The following is an 18,917-nucleotide window of genomic DNA, read 5'->3' as shown; positions in this document are numbered from 1 at the left end:
TTAGTTGTCTGCAGTGTTAACAGAGAAGCTTCTTGCTAAAATTTCTTTCCATTTCAGGTGTTGAACCAGAACCCTTTATCATTGGGGATCATCTCATTGAAGCCAGTGGGAAGCTGAGCTTGTTGGATAAGCTTCTGTCTTTCTTATACCTAGGGTATGTGTTTCACTACTGAACTATATTACTTTCCATAAATCAGCAGAGTAAAGGACCACCTTTACCTGCACGACTCCTCTCAGGTGTTGTCATCTACCTTAGAGCACCTCGTCACAAGCCTGCCTATAAAGTCATTTCAGTTGGCAGGCATGAGAGACAGGGGCCTTTTGGTGGTGGCCTCCAGAATTGTGGAATTCCCTCGCCTAGGACAGGCCTCAGTGTTGCAAATCTTCAAGCGGGTTTTTAAAACCTCCTTTAAAACAAATTACAGTGTTTGGATTTTTAAAACCTCCTTTAAAACAAATTACAGTGTTTGGTTTTTGTGTGTCTCGAGTGCGGCCTTCTGGTGTCACCTCTGCAATTGCAAATTGAGCAATGAGGTTGGACTCTTCCTTCATTTCCACAAGGGCAACCCCACCCCTCTATCTGTTAACTTATTCTCAAATCAGAGCACATTGGGTTGCAGTCTAAATCTTCCTTAGCTGAGGCGAGCTTATTTACGCTACACAGAAAGCTGAGCTGAAGTCAGAGCCTTCCCTTCCTTTCTCATTCCAGTGGTCATCGTGTTTTGCTGTTTTCCCAAATGACACAGATGCTGGATATCCTGCAAGACTATATGGATTTCAGAGGTAAATGCCCCTGTTTCTTGATGTGTCTGATCCTGATTCTGGGTACAGAGAATGGCCCCAAAGAAACAGTCTCAACTAGTGCTCTGTGAATACACTCCAAGGCTTAATTTTGAACCTGGGTCTCGGCCCAGAATCAGTCTCAGTGCCTTGAGTAGCAAATGAGTCAGAACATGCTTCCTCCCTGTCTCAGCATTTTCCATAGGAGGTTGTGAGGTCAATGCGTCTGACCAGGCTGCTATCTCTTGGGGAGGAGGGGTTGATCTTGATAGGCATCTGTACCCCTCCCTTGGCTTCTAACAGCCCCCCACTGGTTTAGGAGTAGATCTGCCATCTGCAGTAAAATACGTTCCATAATTCAGCCATTTTATATACAAAGTTTGTTGCTCTTGTTGTTTAGTCGTTTAGTCGTGTCCAACTCTTCGTGACCCCATAGTCCAGAGCACACCAGGCACTCCTGTCTTCCACTGCCTCCCGCAGCTTGGCCGTAGCTTCGAGAACACTGTCCAACCATCTCGTCCTCTGTCATCCCCTTCTCCTTGTGCCCTCAATCTTTCCCAACATCAGGAGTTACTTGCCAAATCTGCCCAGGAACACAGATAGGAGAGTTACCAAGATGCCTGCAGGTGCATTGTGGGGAATGAGTCGTCTCTGCTAACTCATGGAGAATTGACCCATTAACTGCGTTCCTTAACAGAGGTGACACCAAAAGGAGTCCTCTCTTTTGGGTTTGCCCAAGTGTGAGCGCACCACTCCTCTTTGGGTTTTTCCTGGAAAGTTTGCTTGAATTGTCTCCTGTCTTGTTCCGTCTGATGTATTTTTTCCCAGGGTGAGAGAAGTGCGATGTGTTGAGGGTTGATTGTGGGACAAAAGCTCTTGCCCCCTCTTACTTCGCCTGCTGTATTTCAGGATCAGCTGGTCTACTAATGGTGTTATTAAACTGAGAACGGAACATCTACCACCCACTGTTTGATGGTGGGCGAGAGGCCAACTTTGTGTGTACAACCAAGACCCGGGCAGGGAAACTGTGCTAACTCAGCTGTGTCCAGCCAGGTGCTCAATGCATCACTATTCTAGGTTAAAGGGGTGCTGGGGGAAGGTCACTACCACCCATTTTTTTTTAAAAAAAAACCCTCTCTCTTGCCAAGAGACTGTCCAAGTTCCAGGGCAGGGATGTCCAACAGGTTGATCGTGATCTACTGGTCGATCCCTCCGAGGTTGTGGTCGATCGTGGTCGATCGCTAGCCCCCTTCCAGCTCTGCCCCCTCGCCCCACCCCGCCCTCCATGGTTAGAGAACGGAAGATGGAGTTTACAAATCGAGGCTGTTTTCCCCCCCAATGATCTTTAGGTGTGTTGCTGTTTCTCTTTGACCCCAAAATAACGTTAAAATGTTGTGTCCCCCTCCCAAAGCCAAGCAACCTATGCCTCCTGAACCCCCTAAAAACGTGGCTTTCCCCCCTCCATAGAAAAGCTCAACAACTTTGACCTGAACCCCTAAAAAACGGGGGTAGATCACTTTCAGTTTTTAATTCTGTGAGTAGATCGCAGTCTCTTGGAAGTTGGCCACCCCTGTTCTAGGGCAGTGTTTCTCAACCAGTGTGCCTCCAGATGTTTTGGGACTACAACTCCCATCATTCCTGACCACTGGTCTTGCTAGCTAGGGATGATGGGAGTTGTAGTCCCAAAACATCTGGAGGCACACTGGTTGAGAAACACTGTTCTAGGGTGTTGGGCCAATAAACTAAGTAGGGATGTTGTTAGTGTACCACCCCCTGCTAACCTCTCTAACTGAGCTGGCAGAAGCAGTCTCAGATTCTGTTTAATGGGAAGTTTTGGGAAGTTTATAATGACTGATGTTTAATGTATTTTTAATCTTTTGTTGGAAGCCGCCCAGAGTGGCTGGGGAAACCCAGCCAGATGGGCGGGGTATAAATAATAACTTAATATCCTTATTTTTATTTATTATCATCATCATCATCATCTATATTAAGCCTCTGGAAGTGGTCATTAGGGGATCAGGGGCAGGGTGCCATCAATATGCGATTTCTTCATAATACAGTGGTGCCTCACTAGACGAATTTAATTCGTTCCACGGGTCTTTTCTTATAACAAAAAATTCGTCTAGCGAATCCCATAGGAATGCATTGAATTTTTTTTTGCCCATAGGAACGCATTAATTGAATTTCAATGCATTCCTATGGGAAACCGCGATTTGCTAGACGAATTTTTCGTAAAACGAATTCATCTAGCGAGGCAACCTCCGCTAGAAAAAACCTTTTGTTAAGCGGAATTTTCGTTAAGCAGGGCATTCGTTAAGTGAGGCACCACTGTATCTGGGTTGGGAGAAGCCGTGCAGACCTGGCCCAGTGCCTTGGGTACTGTGCTGGGACGGATGAGGGAAAATAAGCTGAGCTTGAATCCTAGCGAAAGGGAAGTGTTGTAGGCAAGTGGTATTTCTTGGGTCCAAGAAATAGGCCAATTGCCTGCCCTGGGTGGAGTTGCATCCCTCTTGGAGGAGCAGGTATGCAGTCTGGGGATGATTCTGGATCCAACTTTGTCACCCTTACCAAACTACAGTCCCCAGCGTTCTTTGGGGGGAGCCTGTTTAAAGTGGTATGGTACCACTTAAAATGTGTAACGCAGGTGGGGCCTAAGATGTGTCCGTGTAACTTGAAAAACTAGTACAATAGGGCAAAGGGAAATGGCTTAATTAGAAAGGAATAGGAAGGGGAGAGTAAAAGGGGAGAGCAAAGAGAAGACTGCGGAGAAAGAAAATTGAGATGTGGATTGGGTGACAGTGTAGGATAAAGCTCCTAAAAGGCCACAAGCGCAGAGGCTTTTTGAATGGCTGTGATTAATCCATTTAATTTTTCTTCTAACCGAAAAGGCTACAGCTACGAGCGCCTGGATGGATCTGTCCGAGGTGAAGAGAGGCACCTTGCCATCAAGAATTTTGGCCAGCAGCCCATTTTTGTCTTCCTCCTGAGCACGAGGGCAGGTAAGGCAAATGTTACAAAAGGGCAGGATTGCTGAGGTTTCCTTTGCTGCCTCCCCAGACGGCGAATAGAGATGCACACAAAAACGCCTTGAACTGAGTGCAACTTGACTTACCCAAATAGCCTGGGGGTCAAGCAGAAATTTTTATGTAAATTGAAGTCGCAGTTGTACTGGTGCTGCTGTGCTAGACTTTAGCATTACGCCTGTTCTCAGAGCCGGTCTTCAAAGCATCTGTTGTTTCCTTCCTACTTGCCTACTTCCAGCACCCGAATTGAGGCGTGCGCCCAAACGTAGGGTGAGAGGGCGGCGTTTTGGGGTGCCTAAGTTATTATGCTGGCCCCGAAGCAGACGGGCGCCATTGCCGGATTCTGCTAGTGACTAGGAGGTCATGTTTTCTGCTCTCTCTGCACTGTAAATAGTACGCACAATAAAACCCTTAAAGGCAAAGCGGACTGGAGCGTCTTTACTCGAGAGTAGCCGCAACAATCCCCTGACACTACTCAAACGATTTCATTTTTATTGTTTTTTTAGCGCAGTCTTTAGCTCTTAAATTAAGTATTGCAGCTTAGCAAAGACCAGCGAGGTGAAATACAGTATAATTCAATTTTACCCTGTTTCTCTCAGTATGGTATAGTGGACCAGAGAAATTCAGATTCAAGTCCCAGCCCAACTGAGAAGCTCGCTGGGTCATTCTGGGTGTTCACTCTGGTTAATCTACCTCACAGGTTTTGAGAAGTTGAACAAAAACTGAGGTGTAAGCTGCGCATGAGAGGAACACATCCATGACTCCAAAGATGGCTCAGCTACATTTATATGCAGTATGGATGAGAGGGTCCATTGGATCAGAGGGCTTTTAAAATCGTGTTTTAATGTAATTCTATGTAACAATATGCTTATTTAAAAAAAAAATACTTTCTCTTTGGGATGACATGGTTTATTCATCTAAATCAGTGTTTCCCAGACTTGGGTCTCTAGCTGTTGTTGGACTACAACTCCCATCACCCCTGACCACTGCTCCTGCTAGCTAGGGATGATGGGAGTTGTAGTCCAAAACCAGCTGGAGACCCAAGCTTAAATGCAGATATGCTTAATATCATTGCTTTTTTCTAAAAGAAATGTTTAGAGGGTACTCTCATTTTCCTACTTATATTGAAATACTGCCCCTCAATGAGGCCAAACTTAGATTCACAAAATGTTTAGGGGTATGCGTACCCCCCGAAAAAAGCACTGCTTAATAGACTGTTTTTTATCAAAATACTGTTCCATGCAGTCAGTCAAATTAACTAGCAGTTTCTCTCTCTAGTCACCATTTGCTTTGGGGGCTGTAAAAAGGGGGAACGCGTATTTCATTTGCAATGCTACTTCCATTACGAAAACTTCAATGCCACCCTCCTTTATTTCCCAAGGTGGAGTTGGCATGAATCTTACAGCAGCAGACACAGTTGTTTTTGTTGACAGTGACTTTAACCCTCAAAATGACCTACAAGCAGCAGCAAGAGCCCACAGAATCGGCCAGAACAAGTGAGGACAAATCTTTTGTGTGCTTTGCTTCTGCTCTCCCTAAGGATATGTTCCACCCATCCTGCTGCGTTGCATTGATGCAACCCTTCCCAGTACAACTGCATCCAAGTCCCTGACCATACCAAAAAAAAAAAAAAACCTACAAAGACTCCTCCAGATCTATGATTCTACAGCAGGCATCCCCAAACTTCGGCCCTCCAGATGTTTTGGACTACCATTCCCATCTTCCCCGACCACTGGTCCTGTTAGCTAGGGATCATGGGAGTTGTAGGCCAAAACAGCTGGAGGGCTGCAGTTTGAGGGCGCCTGTTCTGCAGGTTGCTACCCCAGCACGAAAGGCGTCAGCTCACATACACACCCTTCCTCCTGGAAAACTTTGTGAATGATTTGTGAACGATAGCTGTTCCTGAAATTTCTTGTTGTGTTTTTTTTTTTTGTTCTCCTTAATTATTGCATAGGTTGTGATCTAATGCAAACCATCATCTTTAAATTCTTTCCCCACCCCGATGTTCTGCAAGGCCTGTAAAAATTATTCGTTTGATTGGGAGAGACACTGTCGAAGAAATAATCTACCAGCGAGCGGCATCAAAACTCCAGCTAACCAGCACCATTATCGAAGGGGGCCAGTTTGCGCTCGGAGAGCAGAAATCGCAGGCGGAAGCAGATATTCAGGTAAAGGAGAGGCCAAATGTGGCTGGCTCTGGATAGCAGTCTAAACTGCTGTGCAAAGCCAGCCCCACTTTTATTAAAAAGTTGTGGAATGCAGCAAAGAGATTTAGCACTGTTTGTGTTGGATCGGGGAATCCAGGAAAATTTAAGGCTGGAGAGGAAAGCTGTGGTTTTGTGCTGCTGTTGTTTTTTTAAATTTATGGAAAGGCTCAAACCATGTTGTATCATTAGCACCTTACTGAAATCATAAGCTTTCATTTGTGAGGCGAATGCAGGTTGGAATTCGGTTTTTCTGTGAAATTCTGAAGTTCAGCCCAAACGCCAAGAAAACTAGAATCTATAGGAAGTAAATTCCCAGGAAATTCTCCCCTCCCTTATCCTCACTTTATTTTCACTTCCAGACCAACAGAGCCTTATGACACAATAAAACACAGTTGTTTTACAGTACAGTGGTACCTCGGTTTATGAACACAATTGGTTCCGGAAGTCTGTTCATAAACTGAAGCGTTCATAAACTGAAGCGAACTTTCCCATTGAAAGTAATGGAAAGTGGATTAATCCATTCCAGACGGGTCCGCGGGGTACTTAAACTGAAATGTTCATAAACTGAAGCATGGGTGTAATTGGTTCCGGAAGTCTGTTCATAAACTGAAGCGTTCATAAACTGAAGTGAACTTTCCCATTGAAAGTAATGGAAAATGAATTAATCCGTTCCAGATGGGTCCGCGGCGTTCATAAACCAAAAATTCATAAACCGAGGTGTTCATAAACCGAGGTTTCACTGTATTAAAAATGCCTTCCTTTGCTGTTGTAGGATTTGATCTTTAAACTCAAAGCAAAACAGCAAGGCAAAGGTGATGCAATCTTCAGCTTTATGTCTGAACGTGCAGCTGCTTTCATGATGATTGCTTTATCACTATGAAAAAGGCTTCTGTTTTGTTGGCTCTCTAAGCAGGTCATACAGAAGTACAATGGGAACTTGATCAATAGGATCTTCTTCACGCATGTCCAAGTTCCTATTTCTTCCTAATATACCCATAGGAGCAGCACTCCGGAAGCATTAGAGAAGGTGATAGTGAAGCCTTTTAGCTTTAGCCTCCATTTTTCTTTTCATTTTTTGAAAGCTGAGCGAAGTCCTGAAATTTGGCTTGGACAAACTGTTGTCGTTGGATGGAAGCACCATCTGTGATGTGGACCTGGGAAGTATCCTTGGGGAGACAAGAGAAGGATTATGGCAGATGGAAACTGTGCTGTCTACCGCGGAGGGACATGTAGAAAAGGAAGAGCAAAATGCAGAAAGTATGTTGATGACTCCAACACAAATAGGTTTGGGATTTTTTTTTCAGAATTGGCCTCAGTTTGAAAACTGACCTTTGTTTCTAAACCCTAGCCCTACTCTTTCACCCTTCTCATTTTTTCCAAACAGCTAACCATTGGCCTCTGCTTAAGAAAGATAGTTCTGTCTGCTCCTCACTGCTTTCATGGTGACCTTTCCTTTCCAAAACTCCAGACTCTACTTAAACCTACATCCCCTTAGAACCTTGTTTCCGTTCAGAAGTTGGTTTGGAAGCAGAGCTATATAGTAAACTAGTGTCATTCAGCCCATTAAATAAACGGGCGCTAGAACATTCGGCCTGTTTCGGTGGCGCGTGGGGGGGCCAATTGGCCCCTCCCACGGCCGCCGCTTCGTCCGGGCGCTCCGCTGTGGGCAGCGGGCGCCCAGGAGAAGACCGCGATTCGGCCTCTTTCTGCGGCGACGCGGGGGGGGGCGGCTGGCCCCTCCCACGGCCACTGCTTCGTCAGGGCGCTCCGCTGAGCCCAGCTAGGCAGCGGGCGCCCAGGAGAAGGCCGCAATTCTTCTGAGGACCGCGAGGGAAACGGTAGGCGGGGGGGCGCGCGTGTGTGTCCAGTCTCTGCATCCAATCCCTGTGTCCGTGGGGCACATGCGCAGTAGTGCAGACACAGGGAGTGGACGCAGACACTCTTGCACATTATTATATAGGATTAAGTGTGGGTTGTTCTGCCTTGGCTTTGAGACAATTAATGGAGGATAGAGCTGCGAAGATCTAGCTGAATGGGGCTTTCAAATCCAAAGGCAGTAGACCTCTGATGCAGGTGGGGTGGGGGAACTACAAGAGAGGGCTGTTACCTCCATGCCTTGCTTCTGAGTTTCCTTGGAGGCATCTGTCTGGCCCAGGCATCCCCAAACTTCAGCCCTCCAGATGTTTTGGACTACAGTTCCCATCTTCCCCGACCACTGATCCTGTTAGCTAGGGATCATGAGAGTTGTAGGCCAAAACATCTGGAGGGCCGCAGTTTGGGGAATGCCTGGTCTGGCCATTCTTGGAAATGGGATGCTCGGTTAGAAAAGCAATTGCTCTGATCCAAGAAAGCTGGCCTTGCATCAATATTCATCATTTTGAAGTTTGTTCCTCTGAAGTTGTGTTTCATCCAATAGCCAAGGTGTTTTTACAGGAGACTGGCGGTGATGGGAGCAGCCATATTTGCTGCTAATGGATCAGCCCATTCACATATAAAATAGGGTTTGTGAGTCTACTTTTTGCAGAAAAAGCTGTGCATGGGTGTGAAAGTGGTACAATGGAGCTCTGTAGGTTGAAGCTCTTTTATATCCCAGCTGTGTCTGAAGCGATGAGGTGAAAGGCAAGTTCAGCTTTACTCACCTTTTGTGGTGGTGCTGGGATATGGCCTATGCCTTTAACATCCACATGCAAACTAGGCAGATGTGAGAATAAGCAAACATAGTTAATCTGAAAAATAAGGTTTGGAGGAGATACTGGGTATTGGAGTCCTATTCTTCATTTGCTTAATTAGAATTTCTTTTTTAAAATTTTGGATTTATTAATTGGTCAAATAGAAGATACCCTGTTTTTTTATCAGACCTTTGTGTGATAGGGAAGGAAGTTGATGAAACATCAGCTAAAATACCCCCACTGCAGGAAACAATCACTGTAGACTGAACTCGTTGACCTTTACGTCCAGAATTCCGTAGTCGTTTCCTATCTGGGTGGAACTGTGGAACATAAGGGCAGTTACTTTGTAATTTGATTTTGTCCTTTGTCCAAAACCGTTCACGTAAGTTCCTCTAATGCAATTATTTTATAAATCATAGAATCATAGAGTTGGAAGAGCCCACAAGGGCCATCCAGTCCAACCCCCTGCCAGGCAGGAAACACCATCAAAGCACTCCTGACAGATGGCTGTCAAGCCTCCGCTTAAAGACCTCCAAAGAAGGAGACTCCACCACACTCCTTGGCAGCAAATTCCACTGTCGAACAATTCTTACTGTCAGGAAGTTCTTCCTAATGTTTAGGTGGAATCTTGTTTCTTGTAGCTTGAATCCATTGCTCCGTGTCCGCTTCTCTGGAGCAGCAGAAAACAACCTTTCTCCCTCCTCTATATGACATCATTTTTTATATTTGAACATGGCTATTACATCACCCCTTAACCTTCTCTTCTCCAGGCTAAACGTACGCAGCTCCCTAAGCCGTTCCTCATAAGGCATCGTTTCCAGGCCTAATTGGTCAGTCATGTTGATGCTAATCTGTTAAGGGCATAGGTGGGAATTATATAGCCAGGTTGTCTGATAGCAGGTATTGTTGTCAGAGCACACTAAACAAAGGAGGCAACTTTTTAAAAAGAGCATTGCAATGCTCAACCTTACCTTAAATCAAAAAATCCGCTGTGGTGTTGGTGGCTCATTTTGAGATGCTTGTTGTTTTAAGGCCACATGTACCTATATGAAGGCAAAGACTACTCAAAGGAACCTAGCCATGAAGACCAGAAGGCCTTCGATCTTCTGCTGGGTCTTCAGAAATGTCTTCTTGAAGATGGAGGACAGGAAGGAAGAGCTCTCCGAAATAAAGCAAATGTAAGGACACCGTGAGCTCTTTGGGTGGGTGGCAATCCAGCTTCAGGCATGCTTGGAGGAGAATGATCACAGTGGTACCTCGGTTTAAGTACACAATTGGTTCCGGAAGTTTGTACTTAACCTGAAGTGTACTTAACTTGAAGCGAACTTTCCCATTGAAAGTAATGGAAAGTGGATTAATCTGTTCCAGACAGGTCCGTGGAATACTCAACCTGAAGCGTACTTAACCCGAGGTATGAGTGTAATTGGTTCCAGAAGTCCGTACTTAACCTGAAGCATACTTAACCTGAAGCGAACTTTTCCCATTGAAAGTAATGGAAAGTGGATTAATCCGTTCCAGATGGGTCCGTGGAGTACTTAAACTGAAGCGTACTTAACCTGAAGCAAACTTTCCCATTGAAAGTAATGGAAAGTGGATGCATCCGTTCCAGACAGGTCCGCGGAGTACTTAAACTGAAAATACTCAAACCGAAGCGTACTTAAACCGAGGTATGACTGTATCTGAATTCATATATCAATCTGGCTTGAGGACCAATCAGGGCACTGAAACCGGCTTGGTCACGCTGCTTGAGTGTCCCTGGAAAGCTGACTAAAGGAGGACATGAAAGTAGCTTGAGATGGAAAACGCTCTTGCAGGCCATGAATATATTTCCCTTTTCCAGGTTCTTGTCACGGGCATTCAGCCAGGACCCAGCAAGAAGCGGCGTAAATTGAGCCCAGAAGAACTGGAGGCTCGGCAGAGGAAGCTGCAGGAGGCAGCAGCCAAGAGGGCCAGGCTCAGGGAAGAGAAGAAGCAGAAGAAGGCAGAAGCGGAGCACCAGAAGAAGTAAGGTTGCCTCTGTTGGCAGCGATCTCACAGCAGCACCAACAGTCGGGGTGCTCCACAGTTCTACTTGCTACTGCAATTTTATTTTTTTATTTAATTCCATGTATAAATTGCTTCGTATAAATCATCTCAAAGCAATTTAACAATTTAGGCACCGAGGTAGGTGTGTGGGTGTGGGTGTGTGGAAATCTCATATAAAAAGCAAATTCAAAACCAGTGCAGATACAGGCTGTGTGTAATGAGGAAGATTTATTTCAGCTGTAAAACATCGTTGATATTTATATTATTTTCGTAAGTGTATCCATAGGCTATGACGTCTTAGGTTGTGAAAAATACAGGAAAAGCATCTGAATGAGTTTCAGCTCTAAAACGGGCTGTTGATCCATTGACTGCTGTGGAGCTGCACAATTTCTCTTTCTTTAACACTCTCCGCCATTTCCCCTTCCGTTTTGTGAAGCCAGAAAATAGTGTTTCTTTCTAACTTTCTTTGCTGTTACTCAGAATGCAGCTTAACTTTGAGACGAGCTGCTTTTGGGGGCCAGAAAAAAGCATATTTGTGTTGAAATTTTTTGTTTGGTCTAGGTTGTTTTCTTTTCAGCACTGTAACATGATGGAAATAAGAATGACGTTCTGAATATTTACTGGAGGCATTCGGCTGTGATATTTCCGGACAAATCTCAAAAACGCTGTTCAAATTTTAAGACTTACTGCTAAAAGCTAGCAAGTTCAACGTTATTTTCAACTTGCGGTACTTGTTGACTCATGAAAATATTTAGCCTTCAGTTGTGTCACTTTGGGCTGCCTTCTCAAACAGCCTGACTCCAAGAAGACTGCCAGTGTGCCCTAGGCCTCATAAGAACATAGTGGCCCATGTAGTCCAGCATCCTGCTCTCACAGTGGCCAACCAGTGGTCCCTCGACTTACAAAGTACTCGACTTACGAAATTTTGAGTTACGAATGAAAAAAAAATGGCCGCACACTTAAGTTTTTTTCAACATCCGAAAGGAAAACCGTTGCGGTTTAGATGGGGTTTTCTCGACTTACGAATTTTAGATGCGGTTTACTCAACTTATGATTTTTTCTGTTTCGAATGCATTCCTATGAGAAACCGCTTTTTTTGACTTACAAACTTTTCGACCTACGAATGTGCATTCGGAACGGATTAAATTCGTAAGTCGAGGGACCACTGTATATGGGAAACCAGTGAGCAGAAGACGAGCACAAGAGCCCTCTCCTCTCCCATGGTTTCCAGCTACTGGTACAGTGGTACCTTGGTTTACGAACTTAATCCGTTCCGGAATTCCTTTCTTAAACCAAAGCGTTCTTAAACCAAGGCGTGCTTTCCCATAGCAGCAGGGGACTCAATTTACAAATGGAACACACTCAACAGGAAGCGGAACATGTTCTGCTTCCAAGGCAAAGTTCACAAACCAAAACACACTGTATTTGGAAGCATTGCTGCCTTCAACTGAGGAGACAGAGCATAGCCATTATGGCTAGAAGCCATTGATAACCCTCTCCTCCATATATCATCCCTGGGCTGTGCCTTGATCAGAAGGCTGGAACTCAGTTGACCATTTATATACAGTATTTTACTTATTTATTATTATTATTATTATTATTATTATTATTATTATTATTATTATTATTATTCTCAGTTGACCATTTATTTGTTTGTTTATTTATTATTGAGGTTGCAATAAACTAGGAGGTGTATTGCTAATACAAAACATGGGAAACCTCTCTTAACAACCTGATGTATGCTTGTTTTTTTTTCCAAATTCAGGATGGCCTGGTGGAAAGCAAATCACTACAGGTCTTGCTGCCTGGATTCAGAAGAGAGCAGCGAAGAGGAGATGGAGAGAGATTTAGAAAGTGGGATGGGTGCGGATTTGGAGTACGCAGACCCTGACCTGAGCTCCATCAAGTATGTTATAGGTGACGTTACCCATCCCTCTGCAGGAGAAGAGGATGCCATCGTTGTGCATTGTGTAGGTAGGTGGAGCAGACTTTGCTAGAAGAGACCTCGTTTTTTATTCACCAATTGGATTGGATTTCTGAGCAGCCATAGCCTCCTCTTAGGCCACATTCACACCGCGCATTTAAAGCACTATGATACCGCTTTAAACAGCCATGGCTTGGAGCTGTAGTTTGTTAAGGGTGCTGAGAGTTGTTAGGAGACCCCCCTATTCCACTCCCAGAGCTACAGTTCCCAGAGTCCCCTGTGAAGAGGGATAAACTGCTATACCACCCTGGGAACTGTAGGTCTCTGGAAGGAATTAAGGCTCCCCTAATAACTCCCTGCACTTCCTATGATTCTTTGAGGGAAGCCATGGCTATGATATCATACTGCTTAAAGGTATGGTGTGACTATGGCCCTAGTGTCCTGTTCTGGTATTGGGTCTCTGCAGATTCTAGGATGCGTGAAAAGTACAGGAGATAGAAATTCAGTCTGATGGGGAATTTCTGGAGTGCTCTTTCCTTTAGCAAGAACACAGCAGGGTGGTGGTAGAAGGAAGGAGTGTTCTTTCTCTCTGCCACGGTCCTCTTGGTTTTGTCATGCGGCAGGGAGTTTTGTCCCCTGCACATTTAATATAGAAATGCAGTGAATTGATAGAGAAGGGACCATACCTCTGCCAGCAACCTGTTTGGTTTCTACAACACAGAAATGCAGATGGCTCTTCCTCTCTTCTGGCAGGTCATTCACTTGCCAGGGTGAAATTCCTAGTCACTTAAAGCAACAAGGCAGGCAGTTTAAAGCAAGGCTGGTATATAGAGAGGTCACTAAACTCAATTGGCTGCACAAAGTATGAAAATAATATACTCGTTTAATCGAATGTCAAATGATGAGTAAAAGTCAAATAGTTAAGGAGAGATCTTGTGTCTGTAAATTTTCTTGTGAATACTGTCTGTTCCCGAATGTCAAGAACTTCGCTCAGTCTTTGAAGACATTGGTGTGGCATTAAGTCTTCCAGCATGAAATATGAGCGGAGCGCTTAATTCAGTCACAGTCATGTACTATATCAAACTTCTCTGCAGCTCTCTGCCGCCTCTTTAAAAACTCTTCTGACCGTTGCTAACAACAATTTAGCCTTGGCCAACAAATTTCTAATCAGTTGACTATTTGCACTCTGTACACAACTATGTAAATCATTTAAGAGAAATACTTGTTAGGATATGAAGCCCTCTGATTCCCAGCCTCGGATTTGCACGTCTTGTTCTGCCACTATAAAATACCTTTTCTTAAAACAAGGTGGTCTATAAGTGAATATGTTTCATTTAGCATCATAAAGCACATCCAGGCTGCCCTGGATTTTCCCCCTCCAAAATACATCTTCGCTGTATTAGTGACCACCAGAAACAGTTCAGGTGGCACAGTCTAAATGGATGAGGAACATTTGGTCCTCCAGGTATGCTGGATCACAGTGCCCGTCATCTCTGACCATTGGCCATGCACCTTTGGGCTGCTGGGAGGTGGATCCAACAACATCTGGAGGGATACTGGTTCTATATCCCTGGTCTAAATGCATAGCACGTGTCTTTAAGCAACGGTTGGTCACTTATGGCCTGAGTATCTGAAGTCAGAGATGCTAAAAATTACATCACAGGAGATATTTTATTGCTGTTGATCAGAACTTGTCTGGGGGAGTGGGATCACTCTTCCACATTTAAGCACCCAATGAAGAGGTTTATAATGCAGCTACAGATCCATAACTCTTTACCGTCACTAAGCCATACAAGATTAATGCATTTACACCTGCCAAGGCAATATTTAAGAGCAGATTAATATCAGAAGGTCTTGCACATGGGTAGGCAAATTAGGCCGGAGGGGGGGCAGATCTGGCCCAACCGCCATCTAAATCCGGCCTGCAGACAGTCCAGGAATCAGCGTGTTTTTACATGAGTAGAATGTGTCCTATTATTTAAAATGCATCTCTGGGTTATTTGTGGGGCATACAAATTTGTTCATTTTTTTTTCTTCAAAATATAGTCTGGCCCCCCACAAGGTCGGAGGGACAGTGGACCGGCCCCCTGCTGAAAAAGTTTGCTGACCCCTGGTCTTGCACTTGCCTTAGAAGGCCAGATTTTAATGGATCTCCTACGAACCACTGGAAGCTGATCTATAAGAATTGCTGTCTCATGGACCTTTTCCCTCCCTTTAAAATAGTATTTCTAACTCTTTGCTTCAGATGACTCAGGCCGTTGGGGAAGAGGAGGCCTGTTCACAGCTCTGGGGAATCGCTCTGACCAGCCAAGGAAAATATATGAGCTGGCAGGAAAGATGAAAGGTAAGCAAGAGATAGGTAAAAGCTTCTGTAGTTTTAGGGGATTCCTCCTTTTTAAACTGTTGTTTTTAATCAAATGATCTCATTTATAGTGTAAGCATTTAAGACTCCTCATTTGAAAAGTCTGTATTCTGATTTTCTCTGCCTTAGATTACCCTGTTTGGAATGAACAGGAAATTCTTCCTTTCACTTTCTTGTTTGTTATTGTCTGCGAGGAAAGAGCTACCATCCCTTCTAGGGCAGAGTAAAGCTGTAAGAGAAGCCTGTGCTAAGATCAATTGGATGACAGTTGCTTCATGTGTTCACTTCCACTCTCTTACTTGCCTGGTGTAGGTAAACTTACAAGCGAATACTTGTCTGTTATGCTACATAGACAGGGCCTTCTTAGTGGCTGCTTCCAGACTTTGGTATTCCCTCCCTAGAGTAGTTAGACTGGTTCCCTCCTTGTTGACCTTCTGCCAGCAGGTGAGAATACCTTCTTGTTCCAACAGGAATTTGGGAGCTGACTACTCCCAAAATAGTCAGTTTATTGATGAGGCTGTGCCTTGCTGTTTTTGCTATGATTGTATGTTTTTCATAGATCATATATTCTATTAATGTTTAATGTATATTAATGCTTGTTTTTTTAAAATGATTGTGGGGTTTTTCCATGTTTTAGCTGTTCTTATTTTATCTGTAAGCTGCCTTATGTCCCTATCAGGGAAAAGGCAGGGAATGAATGAATGAATAGATAAATAAATGTCCCTGAATCAGCTAAGAGTATAAGCTGGATTCTTCGCTCAGATCTCATTTTAGCCATAAACTCACCATGTGGCCTTAAACAAATCTTTCTCTTTTTCTCATACTTTGCTCCCCAGTTGCAAATTTGGAATAATAATACTGGCCTACTTTACAAGATTAAAGAATACTGAGAAAATGTGGGTGAAATGCTACATAAAACCAAGATGAGATACCTGTTAATCCCATTATTCATATCCCCACATCCCTGCAGTGTGACATTTCGGCACACCTGTAAACAGTTGGTAACCTGTAATCCAATGAATGCTGGCATCGAAAGCATTGCCAGCTGACTGGTGGAACACACAACTGTTGCAGTCATAATTTAGAAATTTCCTTCTCTATCGCTTGGTCCTGGCAACTTGATGGAAACAATCTGGATTAAGCTACACAGAAGACAGGAAAGCCCAGTTAAGGAGCTAGAAAATATCATACTCTGCTAATTAATTAATTAATAGGATTAATAGGAATAATTAATTAATAGGAAAGCTATTTTATTTCTTTTGTCTTCTGTTTTGTCTACTCTGTTCACCATCTGAGAAAAATCAGCATTATGCTAAGTGCATGAAAGAGAGAGCAAGACAGCCCATCTGAGTTTCAGAAATTCACATTGAGTGCATTTTTCCTCAGTGTTCCACAGAATTCAGTGTTTTTCCCCACTGTTCTTAATTATTTTTGTAGACTTGACATTGGGAGGAACGCTTTTATTCCCCATCGATGATAAGGAATCTAGAAACAAAGGACATGACTTGGTAAATATACAAACAGATGGCTTGCATTTCTTTCGTTTTAGTATTTCCAAATTTTGTTCCCAACATAAAAGCTAGAATATCAGAATTGTTTCATACTTAATCCAGAAGTATTTTTTTTTAAAAAAGGAGTGGGAGTGTTTCTTGCCTATAAACCATGCAGTTAATTTTCTGTTTATCTAATCAGCACAGCATATATCATTTCTTCCTAGCTGGCCCTTATTGTAGCACAGCACCGAGACCGTTCGAACAACTTGTCTGGAATTAAGCTCCCTGCCTTGGAAAGGGGATTAAAGAAAATTTATCTGGCGGCCAAGGATAGAGATGGTAAGTGTGCCTGTGACAGCAAGAGTGCGAGTTGTTGAGAAGGTTAGTGCCTGAAATCCCGTTTAAACAAGTTGAAAGGGATAGCTGGGACATTCTGATCCTCTAGAATTCCTGCCATTATGGAGTTATTCTCTGGGAGGAGGACTCCATGTCGACAGCAACCCCAACTGTGGTGAGTAATGTCAACCATTTGGAATCGAAAGCTTCCCACGTTTTCTGCAGCACACCTGCACTTTCTGTCCACAGCTTTGAGGAGTCTCAGTTCCCTCACTGCTGATAAAAGCATGGGATTCTCACCATCACCACCACAAGCCAAAACAACTAAACGTTTCTGATAATTTAACCTCTCACTAAAGAGGTTACGGTGTCCTTAACATTCCTAGGCTATTCCCTTTGCATATCTTTCCCCCATGTGACTAGGTGTTCTTGGTACTGTCTTTAATAGGGTTGCTTATGTAATTATGTTTTAATTATTATTTGGATTGTGTATTTTAGTTGCATTTTTTAAAATTCATTCGGTAAGCTGCCTTGGGTCCTGTGCTGAGAGAGAGGTGGGGTATAAATAAAATAAACTGTGCTGTTCTTCACACAGGGTCAAAGGGGGTTAAATAACTCTTTGCCTGGTACAGGTAGGAGAAGGTCATTGGGATTTGTGGCTAATGTTTAGGGCCAGGTTGCATCCCTGGCTTCCATTTACCTATCCTTAACCTTCTTGGTCCCATGACAAGAATTTCATTTGCAATATTAACTACCTAGTTACACAGAGCAGAGAGTTTCTTATACCACCCCTTTGTTTTTCATGTGAGCTGAAACTCAAGACAGCATTTTTTCATTTCTTTTTCTCAGCAAGTGTCCACCTGCCCCGTATTGGATACTCAACCAAAGGTTTTAATTGGTATGGAACAGAGCGTCTCATCCGGAAGTACTTGGCAACAAAAGGCATCCCCACATTTGTGTATCCTTCTGAAGTGCACATCTTGCAGTTCTCAGTCTGCCGTATCTGTAAAAGCCAGAATCTAGAGGTTGGGAATTAATTGCATCTGTTTTACACAGCAAGTTGGGACCTTCCAAATGTTAAAGCACCAGACTAGCACTGCTTGATGAGTAACAGGCCTTTTTTCCCTTCTTCTTCTTTTTTTTTTACCAAGGACATTGTACCACTTTCCCAACAATTGTGGAGGTCATGTATTGGTTTTTAGTGAGGCCACGAGGTAGTGGTGGAACAGAAAATCTCTGCTCTCTCCCCAACCTCCCTTCACAGGTTTTTAAATACAAAAGGTAGATAAATTGCAGTTTGTCCTGCAATTCTGGAAGAATACAGCATTACATTTTTATGTCTTTGAGGGAAATGTTATTGCAGCTCAATCCTACACATATTTACTCAGATATGAGTACCATCATTTTGAGTGGTGTTTATTCCCAAGTAAGTGTACACAGATCACATTGAAATCTGCAGTCATATGTAAGCAGCTCCAGCACGAGCTCTATGCGTAAGTAAACGTTTTCCTTCCTGACGAAAGGTAATAATGGTTAAAGGTATTTGCTGGGAACTCCTTGACTATTCTCTTTAGATACTACTTTCCTAGAAACAAGGCATCATCTTCACAAGCATCCACAACATCAGCATCATCGCTACAACCATAAAAAGTTCAAAAATCAATCAGAATTCACAATTCACAGCGCTGCTTCCTGCTCTGTCTGCAGCCAGTCATAATTCATGTTGACTTTCTTTATAATTGTTTATTTAAGCAGGCACACAAGAAGCATGTTTATAAATCTGTCTCTCTATATCGCTGATGTGCACCAGAAATTTAGACAGAGTTCCATCATGCATCCACATTTTTAGAACAGAAGCTGTAGTTTTGCACTTCACCACAAACAAGCATCCTAAAACTGCCTTGAGTATTTGGGCTTGGATAAGACCTGTTGACGCTGAGTACAGTTGGAGCCACGCAGCAGACAAGAGCAGCAATATAGCAGTGTGACTTGGGCTTCCATCTTCCAGTGAAGTACTTTTTTAAAAAAAAACTTTATTTTTTTCAAAACATTTGAGAACAGCTGTGTTTTTAAAATAAACTACTTTTGTAAAATATGA

The 18,917-nt window shown here is 43.5% G+C and overlaps 1 protein-coding gene across 2 annotated transcripts in view; it reads left to right on the top strand.

Annotated features, from left to right (window-relative positions):
• Positions 1–18,917, top strand: part of CHD1L (chromodomain helicase DNA binding protein 1 like) — a 32,726-nt gene extending 13,809 nt beyond the window's left edge. For both annotated transcript variants that reach the window (XM_035141122.2, XM_035141123.2), the window contains 14 exons: positions 58–154; positions 710–783; positions 3,669–3,779; positions 5,185–5,299; positions 5,818–5,971; positions 7,093–7,267; positions 9,712–9,857; positions 10,520–10,683; positions 12,470–12,678; positions 14,874–14,972; positions 16,428–16,498; positions 16,708–16,822; positions 17,669–17,777; positions 18,394–18,917. In XM_035141122.2, the coding sequence (XP_034997013.1) occupies positions 58–154; positions 710–783; positions 3,669–3,779; positions 5,185–5,299; positions 5,818–5,971; positions 7,093–7,267; positions 9,712–9,857; positions 10,520–10,683; positions 12,470–12,678; positions 14,874–14,972; positions 16,428–16,498; positions 16,708–16,822; positions 17,669–17,777; positions 18,394–18,466 (1,712 nt within the window). In that variant the 3' untranslated portion in view covers positions 18,467–18,917. The remainder of the gene's footprint in view (positions 1–57; positions 155–709; positions 784–3,668; positions 3,780–5,184; positions 5,300–5,817; positions 5,972–7,092; positions 7,268–9,711; positions 9,858–10,519; positions 10,684–12,469; positions 12,679–14,873; positions 14,973–16,427; positions 16,499–16,707; positions 16,823–17,668; positions 17,778–18,393) is intronic.

The sequence above is a fragment of the Zootoca vivipara genome, chromosome 16, assembly GCF_963506605.1.
Source record: "Zootoca vivipara chromosome 16, rZooViv1.1, whole genome shotgun sequence".
NCBI lineage: Eukaryota > Metazoa > Chordata > Lepidosauria > Squamata > Lacertidae > Zootoca > Zootoca vivipara.
Note: the sequence above shows the minus strand (reverse complement) of the source record. Positions and strands in the feature narration are given on the sequence as shown.